Genomic DNA, 21,361 nt, shown 5'->3' with positions numbered 1-21,361 from the left:
TTTAGAATGAGGCAAATGGCTATATAAAAAATGGCTCTATGCAAAATAAAAAGCAAATGACCAGAACAAACCGAATAAGCCTGATTATTGACAAATCAAAACTCAAATAAGCCAAGCTAATTGGAAACTGGAAGTTTAAAAGACTATAACAGGACGTTTTTGGTAAGGGTGTGTTTGATAAAGGAAGGAAACGATGTTTACTGAAACACAATTTCAAAGGTTCCACTATACCAGCAAGACTGACTAAAACCTTGTAAAAAGATGAAGCCACCAAAAATTCTCTTGTTACTGTATATCCCGCAACAAATGCATTAATAACGTATATAATATGTATAAAGTAAAGTTTTGTCTCCCCGATTTAAATGTATTACATGTAAGCAAGAAAGGCACCACTGACAGGCTGCTAAGCTAACAGTACAGTATGGTCACCACAATATACACAGTTTTGTAATGGCATTACACTTAATCAATTTCAGTGGCATGGTTGTCGTCCTTAATTTTGTATGTGTAACCTAACACAATGCCACATGAGTCATTTGAGTTAAACCAATACAATTGTGAGGTACTTTGTAGAAACAATGGTTTTAATAATCAGCAGCTGTTAAACAAGGGGCTTTATTCCACTGTTTCACAATTCACAATAAAGTCTTGTATGTTACGTGGATGTGCCAATTTCTTCATGTCTTGTCACATCAATGCCAGTGCTAGTATTAAATATTTGTGCAGGATGTTGTTTAAATTCAGGGTGCTGTGTTCTGTCATCTGGAAAATTGCATCATCAGGCCTCCTCAAGCATTTTGCAATATTAACTGCAAGAGCACTGCTCTATTCTTAAGCACTGTCAGATATAACAACTCATTGCTATGAAAAGGTTAGGTTGAACTTTAGCAGAAATTAGTATAAAGGATAAGGGTGGCTCAGTGGTTAGCCTTGGTGATTCGCAGCATTGGGGCCCTGGGTTCAATTTCAGACCTGGGTTGCTGTTTGTGTGGAGTTTGTATGTTCTTCCTATGCGTGGGTTTTCTCCTTGTGCCCTGGTTTTCTCCCACAGTTCAAAGACATACTGTACTGGTACTGTAGGTTAATTGACTTCTGGGAATATTGACCATGGTGTAAGCGTGCATGTGTCTCTATTTTTATCTGTCTGTCCTGTGATGGACTGACATCCCATCCAGCGTGTACCCTGCCTTGTGCCCGCTTACTGGGATGGACACAGCTCCCCTGTGGCCCTGAATTGGAAGAAGAGGTTAGAAAATGTATGTATGGTAGAAGGGATTGCGTACACTCTGCAACTGTTATTAGACAGTGTGTCATTTACTTATCAATTGCTATATACTGTACATTAATTTGTAATAAGTCAAATATTGACCTTTGTGCTAGGATGGCTCCAGGGTAGCAGGGTGGGGCTGAGAAATTTTTTGGGTGGCTATAGTTTCCACCCCCACAGATCTATGGATGTCTGTAGGGAGATCTGCAGACATACAGTAACCCTTTGCTTTTATCTGGTTGCCCAAGGACCTAGAGAATATGAAGGAGATGGAAGGCAGCTGAGCAGTGCGTCTTCTACTGTGGACAAAACCATTGCACACCAGCCAGCACACATACAGTATCTTGACAAAATAAGACTTGGATCTTCCATCTGTTCAGCCATTGAGGATTTAGTTTCAATTGAATCACAATCAATTTAGTGATTGTGGGGGATGCAGGAATCCTGATAGGCCTTTACAGTAGCTGACGCTCTAGTGCTGGAAGAGTCTTTCTGTGCTTGACCCTGTTGCTGACCTAACATTACTCATTTCCAAGCTCATGCAGCAATGGTGAGGGGGTGAAGATTTGGAAACATGCAGTATATAGATATATTGTTAATATGTCTATAACCAAGGGAGTTTACAAAACTAATTGTAATTGTAAACACAGTTTCTGAAAATATATGAATATATCGCCCTCATACTTTTCTACATAAGCTGTGGGACCACTCAGCCAATAGCTGATGATGCAAATTTGCATGAAATGTGGTTAGTAGTTCAATACTTGCCTGTGGTTTGAAATGCGTTACCTGTTAGTGCTTTTTTATTCAAATTGACGCATTAGGCAGGTCTTCCTTTGACTCCATACGTACAGATAAAATAATCATGGCCCTTGTAAGGTCACTAAATACCACAACACATTGAAGTTTACAACTGCTTTTCTGTACATTTTAGTACAAGTTCTTCTTTGAACAAGGTGGGTCACTCCTGTGAAACACACCATTCTCTAATATTTAGTATATATTATTGCTGGACTCTTGAATGTGTGTAGGGGGTGAAAAAGCAAATCATTTTGAGAGTAATGTCAATTAAGGAAAAGACAGATGCTATCAAGTCAAGCTGAATGTGCTTTTTCAGCCTTCATTTTTTTTTTCTGAAATTTCTTAAACACTAAACATAGACCTTCAAAATGTAATGAAGTGAATAAAATGGCTCCGGAATTTCCAAAAAAATGGAGCAGTGTCAATATTTAGTTTTAGTATAGAGAGGAGAAACCATTTTTCTTTAGCTTAATCTTTCTCTTATAGGAACTGTCACTGAGAAGCCCCATACTTTAATAAATTCATTTTTTTCTGGATTTAAACAAGATAAAATAGCAGTGTTACTGTAGTATTGGTAATGCAATAGGAAAAGGTTTAAGACATTTCTGTAGTTTTTTTTAGCAAGGAACATATACTGTGGCTTCTATATCTACTTCTCTGCCCAATCAGACAAAGCTTTTCCACAGTCTTTGTTATGTGTGTTGCCCTACTTTTTTCCCTCCTATCTGAACTCCTTTCTGGTTCACAGCATCCTACTGATCCTCTTCTATTTAAGGTAAAGCTCTGTGACATTTATATAAAGTATGATACATGTTTCAGTTAACTGTTTTATTCATACTCAACCTCAAACAAATTTCTAGAAGCACAAAGGCGTTATCGGTATGCTGCTTTTTTACTTGTCTAATTATCCAGCCTAGGAAGAAAACAGATAAATAATTTGCTAATGATTGAACGTGTGATAAATGTCTAGAAACTGCATCAAAATATTTAGGAAAAAATTAAACTTTTTCTGGAGGTTTACTTATCAGAATAAGTGATAGACCTTTTTAGTACCAGAGAAAAAAATGTTTCTTCAGTTTTTACCTGATTAATGTGTTATCTGCGCTTGTTTGTTTGGAAATTAAGCAGATATAATATGTAATACTACAGTACTGTATGTCTTGCAGGAACAGAGAAGGGGTTTTGCTTTATTAGGTGTAAGCAGATGGAATCTATCACTTTTCATTAATATCTACTAAACATACTGTAAGATGTTTATGTTGTACCCTCCATGCACAGGGCAATAGGAAAATGTGCTATTACTACTGTATACAAAAATACAATATCCTAAATTTTCAAAGTATGTGTCTTCTATTCTTTGACTGAAATCCTCTCTTTCAGTTTTGTTTGTGCAAACTGAACTCATTATTTTACATATACTGTACAATTGTTTTTTTCTTTAATATCAAAGTCTACTTTTGAGAGATTTTTAATTGTACTGCTTCTCTTTCAATTCTGATGTGACTACAACAAGCGAGCAGTTTCTCATCTTGCTTGACATAACCCCCTCCACCTCAGTTTTAAAGCTCAGTGCTATCACACCACACTTGGGTGATGGAAAGTAAATGAAGATGCTTTGAGCTTGCTCAGATTGAGAAGAATGTGAGGCAAGCTTGGATGATCAAGGTAGGCAAAAGGAGAAAATATTAACCACTTTGAATAACCAGTATCTAATGCTATTTCATCAAGGTTCTGTATATTTCGTCTCACGAATTAACTTTCAAACCTTTTACAAAATCTGGATGAATGTTGAATCAACATTCAAGGGGAAATGTGTTAACATTAAACTCAAAATACAGTTGGTGTTAAATATTCAATCTGTAAGGTTTTATGTACTTAGTTTTATTTAATTTTTTAAAGTATATAAAAACAGGGTTTTGGACGATATCTAGTATTTTTACTATTTGTAGGTGGATAATACTTAAAGTTGTTAAACTTATAACTCCTTCAGAGCATCACTTGAAACTGTTGATAGAGCAAATAGTGACATAAGCCAGGGGACCATTCTTTCATGGAAACTACACCTTTGACGTTCGATCAGACAGTATGGATCGGATGCTTGTTTTGTGTGCATCTGTGAGTTATATTGAACACTCCATCGCTTTGCCTGTTGTTGACAGTACCAAAACCAAAGTGAGTAAAAGTGAGAACTAATTTTCTTAAATTCTAAATTAGTACATATCCTTGAGGAGTGTTAAATTAAAAACACAGAGAGCTCCTAAATACATAATGCATGGCAGCATGGTGACACAGTGGTAAGTATTGCTGTCTTGCAGCGCTGGGGCCCTGTGTTCGATTCCTGAGAGGTTTTACTTGCATGGGGTTTGTGTGCTCATGTGGCTTTCCTCTGGTTGCCCTAGTTTCCTCTGACATTCCAAAGACATACTGGTAGGTTAATTGGCTTTTGTGAAAACTAGCCCTGACATAAGTATAATAAACTTTGATTTGATTTGATTTTGTGTGTGTGCCCTGGGATGAACTGGAGTCATGCTCAGGTTGTATCCTGCCTTTGCCTGTTGCCTGCTGGGAAAGGCTCCCCCACGACTCTGTATTGGATGAAGAGTTTAGAAAATGGATGGATGGAAATGAATTTACTGTATGGAAAGTTTCCTTCCTGCAGATGTAATGAAAGCATTATGACGCATACAATTACAGTCATTTGAAAATAACCTGCTATATTTGGATTTCAACTTTACTTTCATTACTTATAAAGTACGTAAAATAAGATACTGCCGTTTCTGTTAAGCTTGTACTAACAAGTGTTTTCTAAATATAAACTGTGATGTAAGATGATCAGCACAAAGCTGTGAAATTTACCCTCATACTGTATTTGAAAATAATTATTAAAACTGGAGATGAACAGAGAAATTTGATTTTCAGCTCAAAGTTGAGGAGGAACAATTGTTGAAATGTATACATTTGACTCAGTGGAAGAACAATTAAGCATACAGTTGTGAGAAAAAGTTTGTGTACCCTTTAGAATTATCTGGATCCTGATAGGATATTTTAGGAGCCATTTATGCAGCTCCTATATTTTAGGAGCTGCATAAATGGCTCCTAAAATATGATCTGATGATATTTAGTAAGTAGTGGAACCTCCTTTATTGGCAATAACCTCAACCAAACACTTTCTGTCGCTCCTGATAAGACCTGCGCAGTGGTTAGAAGTGTAATTGATGAGAAGCTAGATCCAAATTATACAAGAGGCTCTGCATGTTATCAGAAACAGATCAAAAAGTCCATGTGGTCACGATGTATTAGATGACAGGCATTTTTCTATGTGCTTAGAAATAATTTTTGCATACAATTTTAGGTCTGAGATTAATAACTATGGCTTATACCTAAAAGGTTTTTCGTGGGTGATCTTGACACAATATCCTGGATTGATATGGCCAACACCTTTAAGCACTTTGAATACCCAAACCAAGTTTCTAACTTCATCTCTCTCAAACTGAAAGTGAAATTATATTGATATTGGTCAATTTTGGGTATTGGTCTAATTGCTGTCCTTTGGTCTGTGTCTTTTTGTGCACAAAATGGGCTATATAGGCCAAAATGGGCTCTTAACAGCAAAATGTCTTAACATAGTTTGTTAATTTTTGTTTCTGTTAAGCTTTGTCTTGACCATTTCAATCAAGGATTTATAATGGAGGATTAATAATGAAACTCCTAATGGAGTTAATAATGAAAGTTAGGAAGAAAGACTGTGCTTACAGAGGGCATGAAGAATTGCTGTTGTGGTTATAGGATTAGTGGAGGTTTGCTTAAACAAAGAACACTGGAAGGATAGCCTGAAGTCCCATACTTATACACCCAATCAACTGCCCGGAAGGGTATATATAGTAATACAGTATACCCATATATTCTTTTACTTATTTTATGAGGGAGCCCTAAATTTGCTGTCTACATGACCAGATTGCAAATACACAAGCCAAGAAAGTTAAAGCTAAAACATCCGTATGTATTCATGCAAAGAAACAAGTAAAGGTTTATTCCATGCTGAAAAGAGAAGAAAAGAAACACAATGTTTTTGGCTGTGGAGCCTTCTTCAGGTGTAAAGAAGCACCCTTCTTGACATTTTGCTTGGTTTCCATTTGGTCACTTTATTTGACTTTGGCTGTGCCAATGTCACAGTGAGGAAGGGAAAACAAAACACAGGACAGAAATGCAAGCCTTCCGTGCATGTCCAGTAGTCCTCATGCCGTTCTCTCTCGGTGAGTAGTTATATGTAGTTTACAGTCACAGGAAACCTATCCAGTCCAGAATCTCACCATGAAATAGAGTTTGAGGAGATACTGTAGCTACGTCAGCATGAGTAAGGCTGCAAAGAAACAGGTAAAAGTTCATTCTGTACTGAAAGGTAAAGAAAATAAATGGTGAAATCAGGTGTGAAGAAGGCTCCACAGCTGAAACGTTGTGTTTCTTTTCTTTACATTTCACCAAGGAATGAATCTTTACCTGTTCCTATGAAATAGAGTTGTTGATGCTGTTTTTGAGAAAAAACTGTGCGTGCTATTAAGGAGTTTTAAATAAAGCTTTGCTTAATTAATTGTGAGATTGTTTAATTACTGATTTTTAATAGCTATTTTTGACCTCCCTTGCGTACTGTATGTGGTCTGTCTTCAGAGTTGAACTGATACCATAGAGCCAAACTGTCACACTACATCTAAAGATTGGGCTCTTCCTGGTGCACAGGAAGTTTGAATGGTTTTATGACTCTCAGAGGAATGGCATCACCATAGCCGTAGCATTTTGTGTATTTTAAACCATTGCACTCTGCTATAACCTCAAGTTATGTCACTGATGTAGCATGTAGTATGTTGTTCATGTCATCATAAGCTATGCTGAACTTCTTGACCTTTTCCATTATTGTATTACCTATATGTGGTCCATTTTTATCAACATTTTGAATTATTTTGGTGTTTCTTACTTAATTGTGAAAAAAGCATTTAAAATATATTTTGTGAGTTTTTGTGCTTTATTACTTTATATTCTGTTAGTATGAGGCTATGTATTAATATTTCCTGCAAAAGAATGGTTTGTATTATTACTGTGTTGAGTTATTTTTACCTGAACATACCAAGCCAATATTTCTTTTGAAAAGAAATGCTGCAGCTGTCATTTTTCTGTCATAAAGAACACGTTTCCAATTCAGATCTTGGAGGACTGGTGTGTATAATGTTTATCGGTCCAGCTGGGCTCTTATCCTCAGTCAGCTCATTATTGGTTTAAATGGAACACTGTAACAGCTTTGACTAGCTCTTCAGCTGCTGGTGTTTCAAAGAGACCTGGAAAAGTTGCAGACACACCAGTCCTTCAGGAGTCCTTTAGGATTTCTTTTATAAAGCAGAAACCTATTTCTTTAAAATCTAAATGTAGTATCATAATGCATGTATTTATTATACAGTTCTCTAATTTTAACAGGAAGTCAAAATCACCTTAAAAATCAGAATGCCAGGCTTTTGCATTGTGCTCTGCTTTATACAGTACCTAATTTGGATGCATGAAGCCCTGCCCCACTGTCTGAAGACATAGGCCTAGTTCTATCTTTGTACCACTTCACACTCTGCTGTCTATCAGCATAAAAACATTTCGCACTCTAGAGTAAGCATAACTGGCAATCATTTTCTCAAAGCTGAGTTATTTATTCTCCCATAAATAGAAACAGTCCAAAAAATGATTCAAAGTTGAGGAGGACCTACACCTAATGCAGATGTCATGGATTGTCTAAAATACGATAAGGTTACTGTACCTCTTTCCTCCGTAACATTATCCACTAAAATCGTTTATGAAAACTGCAAACATAAATATATTATATAAAAATACACATGATGGTGTTCTAAATTAAAAAAATCTTTAATGAAATTCATAATTTGAAGATGTACAGTATACAAATGTCACTATTGTAGTTTCTGATTATAGACTGTTTTACCTGATTTAAAAAACTCAATATAGCAGAATTACAGAGATTAGAAAATATGTCATGCTACAGAAAAGTTCCAAAACTGATATACAGTATAGTCATCTCAGTAATACTGCACAGATCAATGTCATACATCACATAAATCATTTTTGAATTCCATAAAACACAAGAATAACATACTGTATATTCAATCCTCTAATATCCCTTTAAATAAAATGCAACTTAATATATAATAACGTTTCAAAGTCCAGTGAAACCAAGACCTATACAGGAACCTTTGAGGACTTCCTGTCATCCTAGTGTCTAGAAGTACTGTAGGTAACTTCATTAGTAGCACAAATCATTATAGTTAACTCAAAGTGCACTTCAGAAACTTGGAAAATAGTCACTGAAGCTCCACAAGTTGAGGCATGGTGATAAAGAAATCCACAGAAAGCCGAATCTATCACTTTCTCACAAATGTTTATCTTGCTATTAGGGGCTGAGAGACAAGTGGTTAACAAGGCAATTGTAAATTCATTTGCAAATGTTTCAGATTTCCAACACAAATGGCTTTTTCAGGATCCAAGACGTATCATATCGTGTAGCATTCATGGCTGGATTACAAGGGAAAAGCCTTTTCTGGAGAACTCCAACATTAAAAAGAGGCAACTTGAATCTGCTGGATTACAATTGCTCACAGCAAAATAACATTTGTCATAAGTGAAAACATTGAAAACATGGGGGGGCGGGGGGGCACATTTATTTCTGGCCCTATAGTTAGTATTCCATACATTCTGATCCTTTGGCATCAAACCACGCCATGTCTTATGTTCGAATTCAATAAAATTGAGCTTTCTGAAACTTTTTAAAGATGAAAGCAGAGCATTTCTGGACATGCTCTTCAGTATTATATTTCCATCAATTTATCCAGTGTCACAGCAACCAGAGCCTTTCCCAGCCTTTCCTGGGAATGGGCACAGGGCAGAGTATATCCTGCATTATACTGTATCTGATATGAAGGTCATGATGAGAAAACACTTATGTCCATTGACAAATATGGCTGGAAGCCTATTCTGGTTTGGGGCTGTTTTACTGTACATCTACAAGTACTACTGCCCTTTTTCAGATAGGGGAAATAATGAATGAGTACATTTTGACCAAAAGGCCTACTGTAGTTCCATCTACTAAGAACCTCGAGTTTGACTGAAAGTGGACTTTCTAGCATGACAACGACGAAAGCACACATTCAAATTGACTAAGAAACGGTTAACTGTATACAAAATACTGTGTGTGTTCTTGACTGGCCATCTCAATCATCAGACCTCAGTCTAGAATCTAATTACACACTACCGGAGGCATCTTGTCGGTGTAATCAATGCCAGAGGAGGATTAACAAAATAACAATACTACAGCAATATTAATATATTTGACGCTCTTGTTTTCTGGACAGTTATTTATGACATTTTTTTTGCTGTGTGCAATGCTATTATGATTACAGAATAACATTTTGGATTATTTTTCAAGTAAGACATGATCTACTCATTAAATCACTCCGTTGTATGATGTTTTTGTTCCTATTTCGTACTCACGTCCTGTAAATATGAGTTCAGAAAATATATATATAGTATATATCTTGTATACACAAGTTCCATATCAATAGCATTTTAATTTAGTAATTAAATACAGAGGAAAGTGTATACAGAGGAAATAGCTTTTCGGAGACACACCAAATCCAGTAAATGATGCACTATATATATGCTGATCAGTATTTTCCTTTTTCCGTTTAGTGAGAAGCATTAACCCAGTGGACACCACATGAAGAAGCTGTCTGAAACAAAAAGAGGACAGTGACACTGCAGGGCCTCAGGGCAACGGGAGAAACACCTTAGGTAGGTAGGGGAATATACACCTTTAAATAATACCTGTGTGTAAGAGCATTTAAGACAAATCTTTGTAAAAAAGCAGTTTTCCATGGGATTACATTTTTAATTATTCTTTTTACCTCACATGCCATGTTCAAGTGTTAGCTGTTGGAAACAGTTTAAAGACTGAGTTTATTAAAAATGTGCGATTTTTAAGATGACGTAACAAATCAAATTAATATTTTGAATGTCATTGAGGATCATGACAGTACAGAAGCAGGGCTCTCCAACCCTGGTTCAAGAAGTTTCATAGGTTATTTCTTCTGACAGTTATTTTTAGTTTACTTGCCAAACTGTTTTGATCCTGAAAAGAGCTCATTGCTTCAAGATCTTGGGCAAAATACTCAGCGTGTAGCCATCTTGTTTTTGTCTTCTTGGACCTTTAGTGTGGAATTAGAATATACTTATTCCTTTGCAGCCCACATGCTGATGTAGCTCCCCACTCAAACCTCTTTTAACTGTATTTTAGTGAATATTTCCTTTGATTTTCTTGTTATACGTTTTTAAAACTTGTAGCATGTAGCCTTATGCCATCAAACTGGTTAAAAAAAGCTACCCAGAAATAAAGGAACATGTAAAGGATAGTTCACAGTTCATAAACACTTTTCAAGTGATATGTTAAGTGAATAGGAGACGTTTGCTCTCTCAAAAGTATAAATTAAATAATACAAACAAGCAAGCAAAGAGCTGGGTGAGGATTATCCTGATTCCTCACAATCCAAACATAATGCAAGTTATGAAAATATTTAGGGCAGCAATGCGGTCTGGTGTTTAGTGTTCTGGATTCATAAATGGAACAGTCGGGGCCCACATGCTGGGAGTGACACTGCTGCTGTGTCCTTTATTCATGTATTTCAGCCTGCTGAAAGAAAATGTACTAGTATACCTGTCTGTGGCTTTCAGTTTTATCATTGTGCCGTAAATGAGAGATTTTATGATCAATTAACTTCTCTGGTTAAATTAAAGGGTGTCATTAAAAATAAAGTATCTTATGGCAATAAAATAAATTAAAATTAAATAAATGCATCTCCACTTTTTAAAATATTCGAAATACTTCAGATTCATCGCCATGATTTGAGGATGTGCGACACACAGAGGGGTGCAATAGATAAAAAGGAAAACAAGAACTCTGAATTGAAACAAAAAGAAATAGAACCAAATGTAAATGTAATCAGAAAGGCCATCCTGATGTTCTGCTAAATTATTATTGTTGTTGTTGTTGTTGTTGTTGTTGTTGTAAAGCTTGTAAAGCTGTAGGAACTGTATTTTCCAGGTTTTCATGAATTCATGAATTCCAGCTGCTTTCCCTTTTCCCAGTATAGGGTTTGTTGTGAAAAACACTATACTGGTTGCACTAAGCATTGTCAATATTAATCTTTTGCATGTTTTTCAACATTATGTTCAATTCTTTGAGTTCCAAGTCTTGCAGACAACTTTGTTGACCTTCGGAAATGAGTACAAGAGCAGAACAAGATTAAAGCATTCCTGTGTGTTATCCTTCGGGGCAAAATAGCTGACTAAATAAAGCTTTTGTAAAATTAAAGATCCTATGATTTGTTAGTGGAACACAGATAATAATGTTCTTCAAAATGAGAAGAACAATTCATGTTTTCAATAACCTTAAAAGCATTCAATAAACAATCAAAAAGGACAGTTTCTTTTTATCATACTTTTCTGCTATAGCTGCCATGTTAAAAGATGTTTTTGTCTTATTATAACTTTGCTTTTTTATTTTTTTTTTAAGGATGGGCTGTATTTGCAGTAGTCGGAAACCTGATAAAGACACTGCTGATCACTGGGGGAAAGAGAATGGGCACATAGACAATTCATTTCCGCTCCGTGGCCCACTTGCTGTAAGTATCTACATTTCGTTAATGTAACGCTTACGGCCGACAGGCGCTGTGTAAGAGCCGGCGTACCAGAGCGGGTGACGTCACCGCCCTTCCCTGTGATAGCAGGACCACAGCTACTGGGCTGTGGAGAGATCTCTCTTTAGCTCACGGGGCTAGGTCGCTGCAGAGAGACGCGGAAGTCCCGGGTTCGAGCCTCCAGTCGGGATGGGGCCGACCAGATGCGGCAAGGGCGCCCGCCTGAGCCCCCGTTGCGTTACATTGGTGTCAGAAGCGGGGCGGGATAGCCCTTCGCCGGGGACGGCGATTTAAGCGGGGGAGAGTGTAACGCTTACGGCCGACAGGCGCTGTGTAAGAGCCGGCGTACCAGAGCGGGTGACGTCACCGCCCTTCCCTGTGATAGCAGGACCACAGCTACTGGGCTGTGGAGAGATCTCTCTTTAGCTCACGGGGCTAGGTCGCTGCAGAGAGACGCGGAAGTCCCGGGTTCGAGCCTCCAGTCGGGATGGGGCCGACCAGATGCGGCAAGGGCGCCCGCCTGAGCCCCCGTTGCGTTACATTAATTACAGCATTCCTTGTTCAATCCTGGAAAAGAGACACTTTTAAGGATTACAGGAATGGATTAATACAGTAAGTGTGTAAAAAATGAGAGGAGGCCATTCATTCCGTCTTGCCCTTTTGGAGGTTTGTAGTTAATTGAATGGCCTCTTCTGGCCATTGGAGAGAAAGATCTCATCCAGTCTATTAAAATAGAAACATTTTACCCTGATATAAGCATTTGCTGAGTTTAAGAGCAAACCTGCAAGTGCAAAATGAATAATTGGGATGTACCTTCTACATCAAGAAACTGGGTTCAAAGAAATGGGGCCTGGTTTACTCAAGAACCATATCAAATTGGGTCTGCAAGCTGGGCTTTATCCATACTTATATGGACGATATATATATTTCCACACAAGCCAAAATCCATAAAAGAAAAAAGAGCCACTCAGAGCATTCAGTGCTGAATCTACTGTAACTGCTCTTAGTTTTCCTCTGTGAGTTCTACTTTCTGTATTGAGTCTCTAACTGTGATTTCATTTGACTTTACTGGCACAATGTTTCTCCTTTACTGATATTCTGTAATACATTTGACATACTTTCTGCAGTGTTATTCCCAAAACACCGGAAGACGTATTTTAGAATATACATTTTGATTGTTATGCAGTCTATACCATGCTTCTAAAGAAACCAGGCACTCTATGTATGTTTGTAGAAAAAAAAAGTGTATAGATTTTGGATGTCAAAGTATTTGACATTATTTTGTCTTTATTTTAATGAGCATCTATTATTAAGTGTCTTTTTGCATATGCAAATCAATTGTGAGTGAGTTCATTGGACACAAGCAATGAAATGATTGAATCTGCTGCAATTCAAACCTAATGAATACCAAGAAAATAAAACACAGCAATTAACCATATGCCCCAGATAACAATGCCTCCATGCTATCAGTACGTTGGAACAGCAATTACAGTATTTACCTATGTTAATTTCAATATAATGACAATACACAAATTGATTTTGTGATTCATGTATTTACAGGTGGGTCATTTATCATGGGTTATTTTATGAAAGCCTGCCTTTAAAGAGTTCGGAAGAAATATGAGCATTACTCCAATTCTAAGAGTCCTTTTAGATTTAAATTTTCAAATTTTCAAATTACTGTAGATAACAAAATTATTTTGGTATTGGAAATTGGAAATTGAGATGCCCTTGATGTGAGGAGTACTGCCAACAGTCATTAATGTGAACCGAGAGGATTGTACAGTAATAGATGATAGGAATAATGGCAGAATTTATATGGAAACTGGTATCTGGTTACTGGTATCTGGATCTGCAATGTATCATATGTAGCTGGGTGGAAATGTGTTACCCAACTAACCACATCAAATCATCATAAGACTTGTAGAGATATCAAACAAACTGTATCCTGAGTAAATGTGAGGGGCAGTTTAAGAATGTTGCCATTGCATGTAAACATGTTCTGTTCCCACATAAAGGCAAGCAAGCTCCTTATTTCAGTATACAAAAATCGGTTAAAAGCTAAGCAATTCAAAGTGCTTTGTTCAGTCTCTCATCTCATAGGAATGTCTGTTGGGAGTTTCTCCATTATCAGCTGATCAAGGAAATGGTTATATGCAATTAAACTCTTGCACAAATTACACATTCACACAAAATATGGTGCCTGTCCCATCATATTGGCCTGTCCACTGAATGGATCCTTAAATTTCTTAATTGTGCTTTTAAATTTATCGTTACTGCCGTGATCTCAAGTATTGTATTCATTTTATAGAAATGACAATTTCAGACAATAAAACCAATTTGATGATCCTATTTTATTTACAGTGGACATGAAAAGGCATCTATTTGTTTCAACAGCTGTGTATTTAATGTCATGTTAAGAACTTTGCTAAAATAATCATATTGTTCTGACATAATATAACCATGAAAGATTTTTTAATAAAACAATACTTTTGCATTACTATAATTTACATACAAACATTTTTGCATACTTACAATTTTATTTTATATATTGCTCTTTAGTCTTGAAATTTTACATGGCTGAGATTGTTAAAAAATATTCTTTGTTGTCTGATATTTATATAAAGTAGAAGGTTCACATTCTTTTTTTGCCTAATTTTAAACATTCTTAGAAAAGGAGTAAACCCCTCATTTAGTTCCATTAGTTATTACAAATTCCGTTCATCCAAAACAATACGGTGGAAAATACTGTAGTGTGGAAGAATATAAAAATACTTAGATGGCATGTAGGCTGATTTATACTGAGAGAGCTGTTTATGGTTTCAGATGATTTAGTAAAGTGCACCATTAATACAGTATCATCCCAGTGAAACTGTTTAAGAAGCTGTAACATTGTTTTAGAATCGTTGGGACAAGCTTAAAGGTTACTGTCATTCAAAACTCTTCTTAACATACTTTTGCTGGCATTGAGACAAAAAGTAAGAGCAGCGGCATAGTTTTTGATGTTTTTTTCTAATTTTCTCCAATGAGGATAAAATGTTCTTTACACTAAAGCAAAAAAATCCATTGTCCATGATGCAATAACAAGAAACATCCAGGCTGTGGAGATACACATCAGTGCAGCTAGTCTGACTGAATAGTTTACGTTAAGAAAACAAATTAGTACATTAAAACGATTTGTATGAGTTGTTACACCCTCCCTCCTCCACTCCCCCATTTATAAATCTCATGAGACCTTGACATCTCACAGACTTTCAAAAGCTTTGCAATAAACTTCCCTTACAAGTGAAAATCTAATTCTGATTATTCAGGGAGCAAGAAAACTGAAAAATATGCAACTGTAAAGACTGTTAAAACATTGTAGAAAGTTCCATGTATCTTTAAGAATATCAATACTGTGCTTTTATAAGAATATTGCTTTACATCCATTTGTATTTGCATTTGTGCAGTGTAACGGGCTGTGATCTGGCCTGTAGACTAATAGCTCAAAATCAGGTTCCCTGATGTGTCGCAGTGTTGTTGTCTTACTGTATAGGAGGAGTAGCTTGATTTTAAACTGTTATAACCTATTCATTTTTATACTGAGTAATCCAATCAGTGAGATCAAACAGGTTTTTATTTTACTTGAATTTCAGTTAGTTTAATTACAAAGTAGATTGACTGCATTGTGGTTTCCATTAAAAATGTGTGGGGGCCAGAATGATCAGTGAGACCTTTCAACAATTAGCCAATGTTTGGGCCAGCTCTTGCTAATTGCAGCTCAACAGCTATAACCTGAAATAAGCCAACCTCCTGCCATCCTGGCCCAATGTTTGCTTGTTATCTGGGTACATGTATTTAGCTCATGGTACCCTTTTCCAAGAAAAATGAAATTTGAAAATAAAAGATTTAATTCCCAGATTTTAAAAACAATGCACAATTGTGTCCATTCCAACTATAATTCATAATTTCTATTTTATTTTTACAGCCCCCAAATGATCACAGACTGGGTTCTCCAGACCATGGTAAATCATGCTTATGATCTTTCCTTCATGGTCGTAATATTTTCTAACAATAATTCAGCTGATAAAAGAATGTAAAGTACATATATACCCTGTACTGTCTAACTTTTATAACATTGAATGCAAAGAATAAAAAGAGCAGAAGTTCATAGCGATGCAGTGCTCTTCTTTATCATGCCTAGTGCATATTCTGCTGTGCTTCCTTCAGATCTATTTTCTTAAAAATCAATATCACAAATCAGGGGTATTTCATCTTGTGGGATTACTTCCAGTATAATTCAATATGAGTTTTTTAAATTATTGTGCACTGCCAACATTGAAATGGTCTCAATTTTATATATTTATGTAGTGACCCTTTGATGTGCAAATGGAAACAAAAATCCAAACTGTAGATACCCCGAAACAGCATTGCTGGGGTACTCATGGACATTTTGTAAAGATTCACATCACTCTTGTTTTAAACGAGTGTCTAAAGAAGACACTATCAAGCAAATCATTGCTAATCTGCTATAAAGACCACAACATATGCTTCCTGTGTACAACAGTCTCTCAAAGCAAGCAACATCACACGGTTTGTGGTCATAACATTGCTGACCTTTTCAAAGTGCCTCAGGTCCTGATAAAAATCCTGCCTTTTCTATTTCTCAGTACAGGATATAGTAGGTCACTTATATGTCTGACAGGGACTGAAAGTCTCTGTGTATACCCTTGAGAGTTCTGTCTCATCCTTAAGCCATGCAGGGTCTATGAAATAAAGTAGTATATTATTAACAATATGGGCAGCTGCAATGCCTTGATGAATGCCTAGTGCCCTAATGTCTCTTATGATTCATTTTTTTACAAAAATACATTGATCATGTGAAACCTGAACTATTTAAAATACGTTTAGTCAGATGCAACACAAATTGTGGAGAATTTCTGAAAACATTAAGAGAATGTTATGCATACTAAAGTTATCAGTGCTTTAAACCAAAGAAAAGAAGTTGCTCCAAAATCTAACTTTAATTATAACAGATATATTTTCTTTTCCGGTCTTACAATTGTCATCTGACACTCACATTTATCAATATCAAGTCAGATTGTGCTAAAAATATCATTTAATTAGTATATGGTATGCTGACATAGTGTAGCACAGATTTCAGATGAAGCACATCGATGAAGTGTAGCAAAAAGAATGTCATTGTTTGTCTCACTGTGGCTTACCCAGATCAGTTTATTATGGGCTATTGCATTACGTTCTGTAGCATTGTCAAGTAAGTGAGTACATTCACCAAAGCACAGTCTAATAATGTGTGATTCTAGCCATGAGCCTTGCTGTGAGAACATCATGTGCCTTTCTGTTCAGCATTAAACCCCTCTGTTAATGCCATTCCCTGTGTGTTGCTATTTGATCTTATGCTCACACACATACAGTATATAGTTACATATTAAGAATTTAAATTCTTCACTAATGTTTTTTAATTCAAAAGCTTATTAGTAAAAACACTCTCCATGAAAAACATTCTCTGACTTGATGCAGCATATTAACATATACTGTATACTATAGCAACTTGCAACTGATCTTAGTATAATCACTTTAAAGAGTGGATTATGGCTTCTAGATCAGAATATAAATGATGGCCACCATTAAAAAATAAGGATATAGCATTCATGTACTGTATCTTTTATGATGATGATTGTAGTAATGATTTCTTTCAGATTCAAATATAGTGATTGCTCAGCATGATTTCCAGCCAGTTAATGAACATGATTTGGCATTCCAAAAAGGAGATAAGCTTACAGTTTTACAAGAGTGAGTATCTACTGTATATTTATCATCATATTCTTTGTGCACACACAAATGTGATCCATTCTCAAAGAGTAGGTTACATTATAATTCTGTGTAGCTTGGCCATTCATTGTTGTTTTTTTTAAGTATCAAAACTAAACCAAACAACTGAAAATTTGAATGTTACAGTGTTAATGACCAGCTTTAATTAGCCACCACTTTCACATAGTACTTGATAAATGATTATATAGTAGTATAACAGTATAGTAGTATCATTATATAGTTCTCATTATTTGTAAAACCTTAAATTCAGAGATAGACAATGAATGGATCAGTTGAATATATTGAGTTTAATTCTGAATCCCATTTCCCCCCCAGGATATGCACAGATGTAGATTTTACAACAAAACTTTAGCCCACTTCACCAGTATGTGCTCTAAAAATGTGCCACCCATTTCTTTTCACTGTGAACCTAATATACAGACAATTCTGTCCTTCAAAAGTGAATGTGTATATGGTTCACACTGATGTCACCACATTGTGGTCACTCAGTTAACACAACTGATTACCTGTTACTGCCCTCTACTTCACAAATGTTTTCACCTTTGTGTTAGAGCCATTACCAAACATATTTACATATGGCGATAGATATGCTCATATACTGTATGAGGTTACTTGTGTTTCAGTGCCATTCTCTCACCAACTTTGTTGCTTGATGTGGATTCAAATTTTAAAACTAGTCACCAATTAAGCACACTTATTTATTACAAATAATATTTTGTTAATTATTTTGTTCATTTAAGATGGCACCTATACAAAATAATCCGTACTCTTAAATTATGCTTAAATTGTGTTAAGATGTCTCTCCAACATCCCATTGGCTTTGTGTATTGTATGCATTTTTCATCTTTGAAGAAAGGGGGACTGGTGGCTTGCTAAGTCTTTGGTGAGTGGAAATGAAGGCTATATTCCACGGACCTATGTGGCCAGACTGGACACACTGGAAGTGGAGAGGTATGCACCGTATACATACTGTACGTCCTCACAATGGCACCCTCTCTGCGTAATGGACATTTCTGAGGATCAAGAATTATATATAAAAGAGGCCAAAGCAGTTTTATTCTTTAATTTTCAGGTGAAAAGAAATGCTAAAGGGAAATGTTTACTACTTTGAGTATTGCACTTGCATATCCTGTGATGAAAACAAAACAAGACAGAGATCCAAAACCTTTCTTTGTTCTTTTTTTTTGCATGAAACACTTTTAGCTATTCTTTCTATAGCAGCTTCAGCTTGAACAGGGCATTGTACAGTATGATATTCTTATTTCTTAGAGGTTGCAGGTATTGCAAACCATTATCTAAATTAAGTTAGAAAATTACTGGTTTCTCTTGATTTTTTTTATTCTTTATTGCTTAATATATTATGATTACTGCTATTTTTGTTTTCTCATATATTTTTGAATGCTTTTCATAAAGGAAATAAAAAACCTGAGGAAAAACACAATTGAAGGATGATCATGGCAAAGGAGCTGAAAAGCATTCAAATTTTAAATAAAGTTTTTGTTAATGTGTGTTCTTGAGAGGTAAGGGCAGTTTTTGCGATACAGATAGCATTTGCATTAAACATCCTCATGTTTTTCATTCTGTTTATCACTGCAGATGGTTCTTCAAGAACTTGACCCGAAAAGATACCGAGCGGCTCCTTCTGGCTCCTGGAAACAAACCTGGAGCTTTTCTAATCAGAGAGAGTGAGACAACCAAAGGTCTGTATCCCTGCTGGCAAAGCATATTTCAGACAATTAGCTGCACCAACCTGAAAGGCTGTAGGACAGAGAAAAACAGATTGCTGGCATGTTCAATATTCCCTGTGCTCTTACCACAAAAAGGCCTTTTTCATCTGGCGTGGAAGACCCCAGGAATATGTTCTGCACATTTCTCTCAGATATTAAAACATGTTTGATCAATGCAAGCCAAATTCATATTTGATTTCGTTTTTTGAGAATCAAACAGCCTAATGCTGGTAAGGGAAGACTGTCTGTGTGAAAATCACGAGAAGGCTAACATGATTCCTTAATGTGTTGAACTATGGAAGCACACAATGTTCTGTCATGCAAAGCAGTGAGCGGAAAAGTTGTAGAATCTTACTGAAATGCTTCCATTCCCTTGCAGGAGCATTCTCCCTCTCTGTGAGAGACCTGGTAGCGCAACATGGAGATGTTGTCAAACACTACAAGATACGGTCCCTGGACAATGGAGGCTATTACATTTCACCCAAGATCTCCTTTCCTACATTGCAAGACCTGGTGAAACATTACTCGAGTAAGTTCATGTAAAGCAGAGGTAGTTGAGACATTATTCATCTCTTAAGTGGTTGCTAATCTTGTCTTGAAGGCTTCATTGCCATTGTGTTTCTTTCCCCGTGTACTCTGTTGTGGCTAGAAAGGAAATGACAAGGGGCTTAACCAGAGGCTCCTTTTTTCCAACTGAAACAGAGTTTCCCAGAGAAGGGGTCCACTTGGCTAAATGGATAAATGGATTTGGACAGGGATAGGCAACTGTAAATTGGCAGCTGGGTAGTTTGAAGTAGTAACCTTTGTTACTGTCCTGGTTCCTATGAGCTTAGAGTATTGTCAGTGAGGTCCAAGCCATCCCTCTAGTTGATGCTAATTTTTCCCCAAGACACCATGGAGTGGTGAGGATTTGATTGAGAGCATGTAAGGCCACAGCGATGGAACAGGGGCCATGCGTGGTGAGCTGAGCTGATCAAAAAATTGTGTCTCCAAATAGAGTGTATGAAGTGAAAATAATTAGTTTCAAATGAAAAAAAAAAATAGAAACAGAAAATGATATGAGAGCAGTTTGCAACCTGCATGATTTACATAGATTCTCACTTCAGATATTTTTGTCTTTATTTCCACAATATTTTAGCTTCTTTCTTCTGTTTTGTGTCAGCTGTATTAATAAATGCAGGCTTTCAGTTAGATTTACAAAGCCCCAAGATAGTTTTGGTTGCCAGTGCATTTGTAAAATGAATTGAGGAAAATTTAACACAAATGAAGAAACAAAAGCATAAATTACATTTAGAAATGATTATATTGACTTTGTATTGATTGAATGCATACACCTTAAAGTATGTATTCTATAGTATACCATACTGTATTTGCAGTGCCTGAAGTTTATGCTTTTATAAGTAGTAGAGAAATATGTATTGAAGCTACTTTCTTCAAAGAGTAATAATGATGCGACCTGTCGTTGGTCTGTTGTGCCATTTTCAGAAACAGCAGATGGTCTGTGTCAGCGCCTGACTGCGCCATGCAAATCTGTCACACCTCAGAGGCCTTGGGGACAGGATGAATGGGAGATTCCCCGGGAGACCCTCAAGATGGTGAAGAAACTGGGTGCAGGGCAGTTTGGAGAAGTGTGGATGGGTGAGCAGTCTCTCTCTCTGGGTCTCTGGGTACTAATTTCTACCCGATTACATTTTGAAAGACAATTATAAAAAATGTAATGTACTGTATCATGCATTTTAACTTGGAAAGTACTGTAAGTTAAATTATGTAATATGATTCCAATTCAGAAGCACTATGCTCTTTAGGTGCAGGATCTTAAAAAAATAGCTAAAACTGGAATAAATAACTGGAATAAATTCAGGAAATCCAATCTTTGATGAATGTGGCTGCTCAAAATATTCAGAACTGTACTGTAAAACCTTTCACTTTGGTGAATGTAAGGGGGCCGGAGGTGGAGCCCTCGCAGAGTAGTGATGACACCATGTTCCTCTAAACGCTTG

The 21,361-nt window shown here is 36.4% G+C and overlaps 1 protein-coding gene across 1 annotated transcript in view; it reads left to right on the top strand.

Moving 5' to 3' along the window:
• blk (BLK proto-oncogene, Src family tyrosine kinase) overlaps positions 1 to 21,361 on the top strand; it is a 51,927-nt gene that overhangs the window by 19,605 nt on the left and 10,961 nt on the right. The window contains exons 2-9 of the mRNA XM_015352286.2: positions 9,800 to 9,901; positions 11,679 to 11,787; positions 15,770 to 15,806; positions 17,502 to 17,595; positions 18,487 to 18,585; positions 19,231 to 19,334; positions 19,741 to 19,890; positions 20,847 to 20,999. Coding sequence (XP_015207772.1) covers positions 11,680 to 11,787; positions 15,770 to 15,806; positions 17,502 to 17,595; positions 18,487 to 18,585; positions 19,231 to 19,334; positions 19,741 to 19,890; positions 20,847 to 20,999 — 745 coding nt within the window. The 5' untranslated portion in view covers positions 9,800 to 9,901; position 11,679. The remainder of the gene's footprint in view (positions 1 to 9,799; positions 9,902 to 11,678; positions 11,788 to 15,769; positions 15,807 to 17,501; positions 17,596 to 18,486; positions 18,586 to 19,230; positions 19,335 to 19,740; positions 19,891 to 20,846; positions 21,000 to 21,361) is intronic.

The sequence above is a fragment of the Lepisosteus oculatus genome, chromosome 2, assembly GCF_040954835.1.
Source record: "Lepisosteus oculatus isolate fLepOcu1 chromosome 2, fLepOcu1.hap2, whole genome shotgun sequence".
NCBI classification, from domain to species: domain Eukaryota; kingdom Metazoa; phylum Chordata; class Actinopteri; order Semionotiformes; family Lepisosteidae; genus Lepisosteus; species Lepisosteus oculatus.
This window is presented reverse-complemented; position numbering and strand designations above follow the sequence as displayed.